The sequence below is a fragment of the Agelaius phoeniceus genome, chromosome 23 (assembly GCF_051311805.1).
Source record: "Agelaius phoeniceus isolate bAgePho1 chromosome 23, bAgePho1.hap1, whole genome shotgun sequence".
Lineage (NCBI taxonomy): Eukaryota > Metazoa > Chordata > Aves > Passeriformes > Icteridae > Agelaius > Agelaius phoeniceus.
This window is the reverse complement of record NC_135287.1, coordinates 2,180,697-2,192,856: the sequence shown is the minus strand read 5'-3', so window position 1 is coordinate 2,192,856 and position 12,160 is coordinate 2,180,697. Positions and strand designations below refer to the sequence as shown.

The following is a 12,160-nucleotide window of genomic DNA, read 5'->3' as shown; positions in this document are numbered from 1 at the left end:
AGAAAGGAGCAGGAGGGAAGGAATGTCAGAGGGAAGCAGGAGGGAAGGAATGTCAGAGGGAAGCAGGAGGTACCGTTGACGGTGAGCGTCACCTCCCGCTCCCCCGCGCCCACGCGCGGCACCACGGCTCTGCACACGTATTTCCCGGCGTCTTCCTGGCGCACTGACTTCAGGATCAGCTTGTTCTCATTGCTCAGGACCTGAAAGAGAGGAGGGGGCTTTCAGGTGGGCCATGAGAAGTTACAGACAAGACAAATGACCTGAGTCATCAGCTCCTGAGCATCCTTGGCAAAGCCAAGTGGATGAGCCCAAAGTCTGGCATCACATGGAAATATCACTTGCTGCTATTGCCCAAAGAATAAAGAAACACCACAGGTGTTTTGGGGTAGAATTAGAAATCCTGTTCCTATTCATTTGAATTTTTACAAACTCCAGTTTTGTAACAAGTTCAAGATGCAAGAGAAAAATTTTGGTGGCTGCAGTGGCACAGGCAGAAAAACCTCAGAGAGAACCAATCTCCACACTTGCACCTCCACATTTACAGGCACAGGGGAGGCTGCTGGGGTTGACTCAGGGATTTTAAGCTCAGAAGTGGTGGCAGAGGTGGCAGACACCTTGGAACTGGTGTCTGGATACCCAGGGAAATCTCAGCTGGCTCTGGCCAGCCCCCTGCTATGGACTGGCTGACTGCTGCTCCCCTGCCCGGCTGTGCTTTAATAAACCTGGAGAAGCACAGAAGCTGTGGGATCTGGCTGAGGCTGTCAGCAGAATCTTGGCACTGCTGGGTTTGAAAAAATCATGGCAGATCTCAAACAGAGACTGGTTTCTGGAGCAAACTCCTCCAGTTGCCCTTGGCTTCCTCCCCCAGGGCTCTGCAGGTCACAGCCCATCATCTCTCCTCCTCCTCCTCCACAGCTGGGTGAGCCTTGGGCTCTGCTGGCTCTGCTCCCACAGCTCCTGGAATCAGCAGATGCAGTGGTTGGATGTGCACCTGGGTCTCCCTGTAGCAAGGTGGGTATCTCAGCCCTAACATGGGACAAGGCAGAGGCACAGAGGGTCAGATCCCTTTAAACCCACTGTGTTAGCATTGATTGCAAGTTAGCCATAAAAACACCTGTGTTTACTTGGCCTCAACCTCTCTTTGGTCTCTGACTTCCTTCCTTCTTGTGAGAAAAGGAGAAAAGAAGGCAATCTTGAGGGACTTCAACCTGGTTCTGAAAACAGAGGGGCTGGGGAAGAAGCAGGCGTGATCCCAGATCCCACTGGGATTTCTGGGTGCTGATGGCTTCACAAAGTAGCATCCTCTGCCAGGATCCCTCTGGGGAGGTGGAGGTGGCTCTGGTGACCACCATAACCATCTCTGCTGGGCTGCACCAGCTGGAGGGTCTGTCCTGAGTCACAGAATCATGGAATTGTTTCACTTGGAAGGGACCACGAACACCTCAAACACATCTCATTCCAATCCCCTGTCACGGGCAAGGACCCTTTCCCCCTGTCCCAGGGTGCTCCAAGCCCCATCCAAGCTGGCCTTGGACACTTCCAGGGATGGGGCAGCCACAGCTTCTCTGGGCAACCTATGCCAGGGTCCTCCTACCCTCACAGAGAAGAATTTCTCCCCGATATCCCATCCATCCCTGCCCAAGGCAGCCATTCCCCCTTGTCCTGTCAGTGCAGACCCTTGTCCCCAGTCCCTCTCCAGCTCTCCTGGAGCCCCTTTAGGCCCTGGCAGGGGCTCTGAGCTCTCCCTGGAGCCTTCTCCTCTCCAGGTGAGCACCCCCAGCTCTCCCAGCCTGGCTCCAGCCCTGGAGCATCTCTGTGCCCTCCTCAGGACTGGCTCCAGCTCCTTCTGAAGTTGGGGGCCCCAGAGCTGGACACAGCACTGCGGGGGGGGTTTCATGAGGGCACAGTGGAAGGGCAGAATCATCTCCTTCATTCTGCTCCAGCAGAGTTCCAACATGATGGAACTCAGCTGGAGAGAGGCAGATAAAAAGGGAGAAGGGGGCTGTGCCTGGGCACTGCTGGAGAGCAAAGCCAGCCCTGGTGGGAGGCTGGGCTGGAGCAGGGGGGGGAGGCAGCCCTTGCTCCCAGCTCCTGCAGCCACCTCGAGGCAGCAGAACAGCAATGTGTGTGTGAGAGCCTGCAGTGATAACCCAGAGAAACCCCCCAGGAATTACTGACCCACTGGGACTCCTTTGCTGATTCAAGACATCAGCTCTCCCAAGTCTATAATTTCTTCCCAGGAGATGGCCTTCACCAAGGTCATTATGGTTGGAAAAAGCAGCCCAGCAGTTAATGCCTCAGTGTCCCTGGAGGAGGACAAGACTCAGCCCCTCTGTGGGGACCCAGCTCTCCAATTACAGCCTTGAGCATTCCCCATCCACAGATCTGCCCAGGTGGAGCTGGGAGATGCTTTTCAAACCCACACCTGTGTGTGCCTCTGAATGAGTTTCACACCTCAGCCCTCCTTTAGCTTTTTCCCGTGGCTTTGCTCAGCCCTCCTGTCTGTAAGGAGGGATCAGAGCATCTCCTGCTTCCTGGGCCTGACTGAGCTGAGATTATGATTTGCATTTCCTCCCCTTTGCATTTGGAGGAGCCAGCACTCATGCAGCCTGGAGCACCCAGACCACCTGGTTCTGTTCCATGGGAAGGGTCCTGCAGTGTGGGAATTCAGGACATCCCTCTGGGGTGCCAGGACCCCTGCCAGAGGGCTCAGAGACCCTGGCACAGAGCCCAAGATGCCCCTGTGGTTTTGATTATGACCCATGGAGCAAGTTACCAACCTTAGATGAGGATCTGCAAGCCACAAGAGTATAAGTAGAATAATAATTAGTTTGTCATAGGGTGAAAAATAGATTTTTGGGGTTTTTAGCATGGGGGTTCAGGGGGCAAGATGGAGGGATCTGGGCATGTCCAGCCTTTCTCCTTCTTCTTCTTGGCCTCCATCTTCTGCTGTGATGGTGGCACTTTTAGATTGGTTTGGAGTAGAAGCTCACTGTCTAACACAGGTGATAGGTATTGTGTGATGGTGTTCACAGAGGTCTGAGAAAGAGGGAAGAGATGAGGATCTGACTCCATGTTTCAGAAGGCTGATTTATTATTTTATGATATATATTATATTAAAACTATACTAAAAGAATAGAAGAAAGGATTTCATCAGAAGGCTGGCTAGGAATAGAAAAAGAAAGAATGAATAACAAAGGCTTGTGTCTCAGACAGAGAGTCCCAGCCAGCTGACTGTGATTGGCCATTAATTAGAAACAACCCCATGAGCCCAATCCCAGATGCACCTGTTGCATTCCACAGCAGCAGATAACCATTGTTTGCATTTTGTTCCTGAGGCCTCTCAGCTTCTCAGGAGAAAAAATCCTAAAGAAAAGATTTTTCAGAAAATATCAAAGCTACAGTATTGGAAAGTTATTGTAAATATTGCACATGTAGTTTTTAGTATAAAGACATAACACCACCCTGGGGGCAGGCAGAGTGCCTCTGTCTGTCCTGCTGAGCAGACCTTGGCAGAACAGGAGAAAGAATTTTATAGATAAGAAACAATAAACAGCAAACAAGAACTGAAGAGCTCTGACTCCTTCTTTGACTGCTGGGCTGGGAAAAGAGACTTTCTAACACATCTGGGGGTCACTGTGAGCAGCAGAGACCCAGAGAGTGCAGCCCCCCTGCCCTGGCCGTGGCCCTGTCCCCTGAGGTTCTTACCACGCCCGAGCCTCGCTTCATCCAGACGATGGTGAGAGAGGGGTTCCCAGTCCAGGCACAGTTGAACACCGCGTCCGAGCCCAGGTCCACCAGCAGGGACTGCGGCTCCGTGGCCATCCTGGGCCCGACTGTGCAGAGGAAACACCAGAGTTACTGCAGGGACGGGCTCTGCCAGCCAGGTACCCCAGCCAAACAGGGCACAGGGAGCAGGGGTGGATCCTGATGGGCCCCAAATAAAGAAAAGCCTCAGGACGGTGCCTGCTGCAGCTCCAGAGGGACCAGCTCCCCAGTGACCACCCCACCAGAGCATTTACAAAGAGTGAGCTGCAAGTCCTGCCACCCTGGGCAAGTCAGACTGAGCTCTGTCTGCTTCCTGCTGATTCTCAGCAGCTCTGCTGAGCCTGGAAGCCAGGCTGAAGCCATCAGGTTACTCACAGTAGACATCCACAGTCCTGCTGATGTTTGTGCTGCCCAGAGCATTGGTGACCTCGCAGGACACGGGCTCAAAGAAGAACGTGTGGTCCACGATGGTTTCGTAGAAGTCACCAGAGGCTTCCTTTATAACCTGGCCTTTCTTCGCCCACCTGTTGAAGGAAACAGAGCATTGTTGAGGTGCTGTTTTGTGTCTCTTGCCATGTCCACGTGTAGCTGTCACGGTGCTGGCGGCAGCATGCCTGGAGTGCCCCTGACTTCAGAAGGGACATGAACTTGTTCTCAGCATTGTCCCCTTCCCTGGGGATTTAGGGACTACAGGCACAGAGAGGAGAGGAGCCATCAGAGACATACAGACATGTACCCCTACAGTAACCTTTCCAAAAGAAACCAACATTCTATTACCCCGTTTCACTGGGAATACACCTCATTTTTTAGGATTGTGAAGGACCTCAGTGATGGGAGGAATGGGACATCGGGGTCTCTACTTGATGGGGATGACAGTCTCTTCCTGAAGGCTTGCCAGCAACACTGGTGGTCCTTCCACATCAAAACCACTAAAAACATTTTCTGCTGCTCCCTGCTTTGGTCCTTTTCTTTTTTCTTTTTTTTCTTTCCCCAGTCAAAGAGAACTTTATCCCTTTAAGGCAGCTGAAATAACATTTCCCGAAAAGCCAAGCTGGCATTTGCAACACTGCAACTTGCAAATTGTCTTGGAGAACAAGCTGTCAACTCAGCACTTGAATTAAGCCCTGTTTGCCAAACAATGAGCAAATGTGACCTAATGGGGCACCATCTGGCAACCTGCCACTCGGGAGCGGGTGGGAAAGGCGGGAGATGCTGTCAGGCAGTCTGAAACTCCAGCCACTCTTTGGGGAAGGGAAAAAAAGCCTGGGAAAAAACATATAATAATCCTCCCCAAACAACTGACAGGTAAATTGGAGGGAAGAGGGTTTCTCTGAGGAGTCTCTGCCTTGTTGTTTTGGGGCTGCCCTTCTGGTTGTGCTGGATGGGTTGGGAAGGATGCAGGCACTGGGAGCTGGCTCTGGAGAGAGGCAGGAGCCGCTGAAGGAGGCTGAAGGAGAGAGAAGGAGCTGCTGAAAGAGCTGCAGAGGCTGCTCCCCACACGGGGTCGGTGCCGTGGTTTGGGGAAAGCTGTCCCCTTCAAGGCAAGCAGCATCTGCTCCTGCTCCTCCCAGCGGTCTCCTGCCTCCCTCTGCTTGTTCCTGTCACTCTGCCATGGCTCCCCGCTGCTCCAATGCTGCCCCAAAGGCAGCCAAGGACAACTGGAGCTGCAGGGAGCTCCCGCTGAAGGTCCACAGGCACTGGCGTGCCTCAGTGGGGCTGCAGAGAGCAGAATGCGGGTGCATGGCAGAATGGAGAACGCCCCGAGTGCTGCCAGAGCCAATTCCCCGAGCACTGTGAACCTCAGTGCCTCCTGCCAGTGACCTGCTCTGCCTCCCCCGTGGTGACACAGCCTCTGAGAGGTGTTCCCCAGTGGATGGCAGTGATTTGTATGCACTGACCTGCCCTCGCCCTCCATTTATCTCTGCACTTCTAACAGATGCTGACTGGCCACTTCAGCTTCCCTCCCCTGCCTCCCTCGCCTCCCCCTCCAATAATTAATCAGGAGATGTTTTATTTCTAGGGCTGATTTGTGTGTTAATGAGGGAGGTTCTGTGTGGAAAAACCTGCCCAAACAGAGCTTTCCAGGTGCTGCTCCCCAGGTCTGAATGGGCAGTGATGCTTTGGTGATGCCTTTCTCCCCCCAGAGGGAATTGCAGCCCCAGCCAAGCCTGCAAGGCTGAGCTCAGCATGCTGCTCCCCTGCCTCCCCATGGATCTGCCTTGTCCTGCCACAGGAACACTGCTGGTGGCTGTGGGAGGCACCTGCCAGTGCTGTGAGAGCGGCTGTTCCTTGGGAATGGGGCAGCAGAGGGATAGGGACATCTGCCCCAGGTCTGGCATCTCCTGCCCAAAGCTTAGCACAGCTTGGGGGATGGACAGGAGACATTCCTCGTGTCTCCTGTTTGGTTTGCTGGTCCAAAAGGCCTGAATTCCTATCTCAGGAACTGCAGAGGAATGAAAGAGAAGAGGGAGGGAGGGAGGGAGGGAGGGAGGGAGGGAGGAAGGAAGGAAGGAAGGAAGGAAGGAAGGAAGGAAGGAAGGAAGGAAGGAAGGAAGGAAGGAAGGAAGGAAGGAAGGAAGGAAGGAAGGAAGGAAGGAAGGAAGGAAATGGGGAAATGCCCCATGCTCTTTGTCAGGAATATTTCTGCTCCATTAAGCTCCTTTTACACTTTGTCCCTGTAGAGATTCCCAGCCATGAGCAGTTTTCCAGCCTCTGGAGGGTCTTGTTCTGCCCCTCAGGTGCTCAAGGGAGGCAGAAGGTAAATGAAGTCATTTTTTTCAGCAGTCAATGGGACAGGGTGCGGCACCAAACTCGGGACAATCCAGAGCTTCTCTTGTGCCAGTTATTTTGCACAAATGCACCTTCCCTGCTGTGCAAAGGACAAGAAAGAGGCTCCAAGATGAGGATAAAAGTGACTTGTGGGGTCATGTCCTTGCACCTGCAGTTCATCCTCCCAATGTTCCTGTAGACCACCGGGAACTGGAAGCAGATGGAGAAGTGTCTGGAGGTGGGTTTGAGCTCAGATGAGATCCTTCTGGATGTTGCAAAACAGAGAACAAGGTTTCCAAGAGCTGTTTGACATCGCAGCTGCTTGGGAAAACACCTCCCAACAACTGTGGCACGGTGCTTTATGGATTTGTTCAAAACCCATCGCTGCTGCAAAACTGGATTTCCTGATGTGTCACAAACACCAATTTTTTGTGCTTCAGCAGAGATCAAGGTTCTTGCTCCAGTTTTCCAAGGCTTAACATGGCTAAATCAATGTGGCTGAACGAGCAGTATGGATCTTTTATAATGTCAAATTGGTTTTTAATAATGGCAGCTGATAACTCTCTTGTAAAGCTTCCTGTGATGAGCTCGTGGACAGCCAGAAGGGTTTTAACTGAGGGTTTTAACGAGCCCATAACGTGCCTTGCTCACCTATTAACCATTCAGTTGTTATTTATAAACAGAACCTGAATAAAAAGGGGCAGAGAAGAGGGGAGGATTCTCCTGCAGCCCCATCCACTACCTCCATTGTTGTGGCTCTCTGTGATTTCTTCCTCCTGTGTCCATGGCCTGCACCAAACCTGGCTCCCAGCCAGTGCTCCTGGTCCTGCCTGCCTGGAGATCAGGGGCTCCTTTCATTTATGTTGTTCCCTTGAAGGTATTTATAGATTGCAAATGTGCCACTCAGGGTCTTTTCCAGACTCTATAAATTCACCTGCTTTAGTCTCTCCTGGGATGACTTGGCCACTACCTCACCTGTCACTGCTTGTGCTGATTTCCACCCTTGGCCAGACTCCAGTGCAGGGGCAGGGCTGGGCAGGGGGGCTCCCTGTGCCAGGAGAGGGGTGAGGCTCTGTCTGGGGGGACCCTGCCCACAGGACCTGTTCCTGTGACTCCCTTGGGCTGAAGGGCAGCACAGGCAGGGGGGATGCTGTGGGACCTCTCACAGCACCCATGAGCCCTTGGGTGGTCCCCACTGGGTGACTGGGGGGTGTCTTCATGTCCTGCCCTCTGCCACTGACAGGCACCCTTGGAGTACCCAGCTCCAAATTCACCCTGCTCCCATTGGGACCAATGCAGATCACAGAATCATAATCCCAGAAGGGTTTGGGTTGGATGGGACCTTAAAGCTCATCTTGTCCCATGGCAGGGACACCTTCCTCTATCCCAGGTTGCTCCAAGCCCTGTCCAGCCTGGCCTTGGGCACTGCCAGGGATCCAGGGGCAGCCCCAGCTGCTCTGGGCACCTGTGCCAGGGCCTGCCCACCCTCCCAGGGAACAATTCCCAATTCCCAATATCCCATCCATCCCTGCCCTCTGGCAGTGGGAGCCATTCCCTGGGTCCTGTCCCTCCATCCCTTGTCCCCAGTCCCTCTTCAGCTCTCCTGGAGCCCCTTCAGGCCCTGGCAGGGGCTCTGAGCTCTCCCTGGAGCCTTCTCCTCTCCAGGTGAGCACCCCCAGCTCTGCCAGCCTGGCTCCAGAACAGAGATGTGCAGATTTTCTCATCTTTATTTCTTTTCACTGAGCACCATCTCAGTCTGTGTCCCCAGATGGGCATTTCTTCCCCTGTGGGCTGGGTTTCATTCTGTTGTTTCCTTTCTCATATTTCTAATGTGCTTTTGTTTTCCTCTGGCCTCTCTGGAGGGAGTACCAGGTGCCTCCCAATTCAGTATCTTTTGAAAATTGAATTTGCTCGGGTGATGGAAGAAAACAAATTTCAACCAGGAAAGAGATATTTTGATCCAAGTTTCAAAGGGGTTATTACAGTCAGCACTGAAAACCGGTGATTAAAGAATGAACAAAAAATAGAATACCTGCAGTGGATCCTTTTAACACTGAAGAGGGAGGGAGGAACTTTTCTAAGGAGACATTCTTCAGGGAAATAGCATTTTTCTGACTCCATCGATTGCTTCCCAGCTAAGAGTGCACACAAGCAAATAAGGGAGGACAGTTTGGGATTTGTCAGCTCCTAAACAATGCCGGGGCTTTGTTTTGGTTTTCATGTCTTGGTGTTTTTTCTTCTTCTGCTCTGCTTTCGGAAGGAAACCTGCCAAGAGCTGGGATGACACACCTGAGCCTCTTCCCAGGCATCAGAGGGATGCTCAGCTGCGTCTCCTTCTGCAGGAGGTTTTGCCCAGCAGTTCCATCCCTTTTTCCCATGAATTCTATTTCTGGCTGGGCTGCCAGGCTGGTGAAGCCTCCACAGAGTTCCCCAGTGAGAGCACAGCAAACCCCACTGTCCTGGGGTGACGTTATGATGCTTGTATCCCCATTCATGTGTTCTGTTTATGCTGGATGTTATGTTCTGTGCTTTTAAGACTGGCTCTGAAGAGTGAAAGTTTTGTTTGCGTTTTCTTATCAGCCTGGCGGGACACAGAGACAGGGCAGTACATGGTGCTGCTTTTGCTTTTTGCTTTGCTCTCGCTCTTGCTTCTGCTTTGCTCCTGCTTGCTCTTGCTTCTGCTCATTAGTTAGTTTAATGAAGCAGTCCAAATTTCTTCCTGGACTGTTTCTCCTTTCCCTTTTTTGGACCAACTTGAACCTGCTCCGGACGGAGACCTGGGAACACGGAGAGTTTGCACCTTGTGGCTGCAGCAGCTGCCCCAGTGCTGGAGGGACTGAGAACAGAGTGACCACCCCTGAGAGAGACTTTCTGAAGTTGTCATCTTTTTCAGAGCAGTGAAAGAGTGGTGTCACCTGGTATTGTTCCTTTTGTGTGCTGGGGGTGCTTTTCCTGTTAAATAAACAGGTTCTTTCCACTTGTCTCCAAGGAATCCTTCCCAAACCAGTGTGGGGAGGGGCCATGTGGGTTTACTTACTGGAGGGGCCCCCCTTTGGAGATTCTCTACCAAATTTGCCCTAAACCAAGACACCCACAGGGTGTCAGTCTGTGGAGGAGCATTGCGAACATCCCTGCTCATGAATACTTCATCCCTGCCCACGCTCACCTGAACAAACACCCCTCTCTGTCTGCCCTACAGGGGCTTGTAATTCTTCAACACCCAGTGTGTGGGAACAAACTACCGACTTCCCAGCCCTGGGAAAGCTGTAGGACTCAACAAAATCTTCTTTAGAAAGGTTTTCATCAGGCCACAGCTCCTTACAGCAGCACAGGGACTCCTGGGGGGTAACAGGGGCTGCTGGGGCTCTGAAATGCCCCATCAAGCACTGCACAAATCCACCCTGCAGGTTCTGAGGGAGGATTTTGGAACTGCCAGCAGCTCTGAAGCAGCACTCCTGGCTTCTCTGGTGGCGAATAACCCGGGGAAGTGGAGTGTGTCGTCGGTTTTAATTAACAATGCAAAATAAAGTGGTTGCTTGCCATATAAATCGTGTTTACTAAGAATTACTTAAAATGGATAAATATTTTCTTGGACGCATTTTAATTGCTTAATAAAAGTACCAAGAACACCCACAAATACCTTAAATAAATGCATGGCTCAGAGAAAGAATTAATTAACATTTCATTCCTGGGAATGGCTATTAATTGCTACAAATTGCTCAGAGAATGGGTTTTGTTGCTTTATTGCCAGCAGTACCTTCAGTTCCTGGGTGTGATGGGACAGTCCCCTCCCCTCACCCTCACAGGAGAGCTGTCCCCAGCGGGATGCCCTGAGCACCACCCCAAACCCCCCGAGGCCCCAGAGCCTTGCTATCCTCCACAGGATGGATGCTTTGAGGATGACATTCTGGCATCCTTTGGAGGTCCAAAGGGGACAGGGACAATGGATGGCTCCTGCTGGTGCCAGCCTTGTGAGAAATGATGGAGCGAGGTTCCCAGCCCGAGCGGTGTCGCGGACCCCCCGCGCGGCTCCGCCGTGATGCATCGCACAAATTATTTCTTTATTACGGGTAAATTTTCATAATGGTGATGTATGGGGTTGTTCCTCTTTTCCCTGCCTAATGAAGACGTGTGGGGCTCGTGTGGCTCCTCCACCTCCCCCTCGGAGTGTGGGTTCATTTATCAGCCCTGGGCACCTCTCCCCATCTGCATTACACGGCTGCGCCTCCCAGCCTGGGCTCCATCCAGCTCAGAGCCCTGAGGATTCTGGCTGAGCCTGGGCTGGCCCCGCAGCACGGGGCTGGGCTGTGGAATCACAGAGCCAGGGAATTGTTCAGCTTGGAAAGGAGCTCTGAGGTCATCAGTCCAACTGCTGACCCAGCAGAGCCAAGGTTGCACTGACCCCAAGGTGTCCCTAAGCAGCACAACCACACGGTTTCTTTAACACCTCCAGGGATGGTGATGCCACACTGCCCTGGGCAGCCCGTCCCAATGCCTGACAATCTTCTCCATAAAAAAATCTTCTCTAATATCCAACCTAAACCTGACCTAGGGCACCTTGAGGCCATTTCCTCCTGTCCTGTCCCTGCCACCCCTCCCCTGCCCCCCCAGCTGTCCCCTCCTGTCAGGAGCTGTGCAGAGCCACATCGTCCCCCCTGAGCCTCCTTTGCTCCAGGCTGAGCCCCTTTCCCAGCTCCCTCAGCCACTCCTGAGGCTCCAGCTCCTTCCCAGCTCTGTTCCCTTCCCTGGACATGCTCCAGCACCTCAATGTCTTTTTTTGTAGTAAGGGGCGCAAAATTGGATGCAGAATTTGAGATGTGGCCTTGTGTATCGTATCCATTGTACTCAAGGAAATGTTTCCAAGCCTTCAGCTCCCATCCTGACAAACCTCCATGCACACACAGCTGCTGCAGTGATCACCTCTTCCCAAACCTCTCTATCCCAATTTAGGGATCTTGGCTCCACCACGAAGTGAACCTTGAGTTCTAATGGTGGAAATGCCACAGCTTAGATGCAGAGATGCCAACTTTGCCCATCTCCCTTCCCTACTTTTTCCCCATATGTTTTTTAATTTTTTAATCAAATAAACAAGGAGAAAGATTGCAACCTTTCCCCAAATTTCAGACTTTTACCCCTGACAAGGACATTTTTGGTGTCTGATTGCGCTCACCACAATGCACCAGTTGCTGCTACTGGGCTTGGATTGTTTTTAAACACTCCAGGATTTTGATGATAATAATAACACCTCACTGCAGAGGAAAATTCTGGCTTGATTTTTCATCTCATCTCAGCTCCAGTGCTCCCACTCCTGCCAAGCCAGGAGGCTGGGATGAACCTGATTGCTCATCAGCCGCCGGCTTCAAGGGCAGTGCCTGGGTTTTGCATCTCCTCCTCACCATCAGCAGGTCCCGTGGGTGGGAAAAATCCATGAGGAGCTACTTAGAGCTGCCCAAATCACACCTGAAGATGTTCAATGAGAGTTCAGCTGGGGTACTGGAGGAGAGATTATCAGGGACACCCTGGGGTCAGGTCTGTGCTGCCCAAGGCACAGACACCTGAAAGAAGTGGGGTGAGAAGGTTTCTCTCTCCCAGGTGACACAATTAAAGCCATGCCACCAGTCCA

At 52.3% G+C, this 12,160-nt stretch overlaps 1 protein-coding gene across 3 annotated transcripts in view; it reads right to left on the bottom strand.

The window, feature by feature from the left end:
* KIRREL3 (kirre like nephrin family adhesion molecule 3) overlaps positions 1-12,160 on the bottom strand; it is a 403,514-nt gene that overhangs the window by 25,111 nt on the left and 366,243 nt on the right. For all 3 annotated transcript variants that reach the window (XM_054647558.2, XM_077189823.1, XM_077189824.1), the window contains 3 exons: positions 4,144-4,292; positions 3,709-3,836; positions 74-200 (listed from right to left, as the gene is read on the bottom strand). In XM_054647558.2, the coding sequence (XP_054503533.1) occupies positions 74-200; positions 3,709-3,836; positions 4,144-4,292 (404 nt within the window). The remainder of the gene's footprint in view (positions 1-73; positions 201-3,708; positions 3,837-4,143; positions 4,293-12,160) is intronic.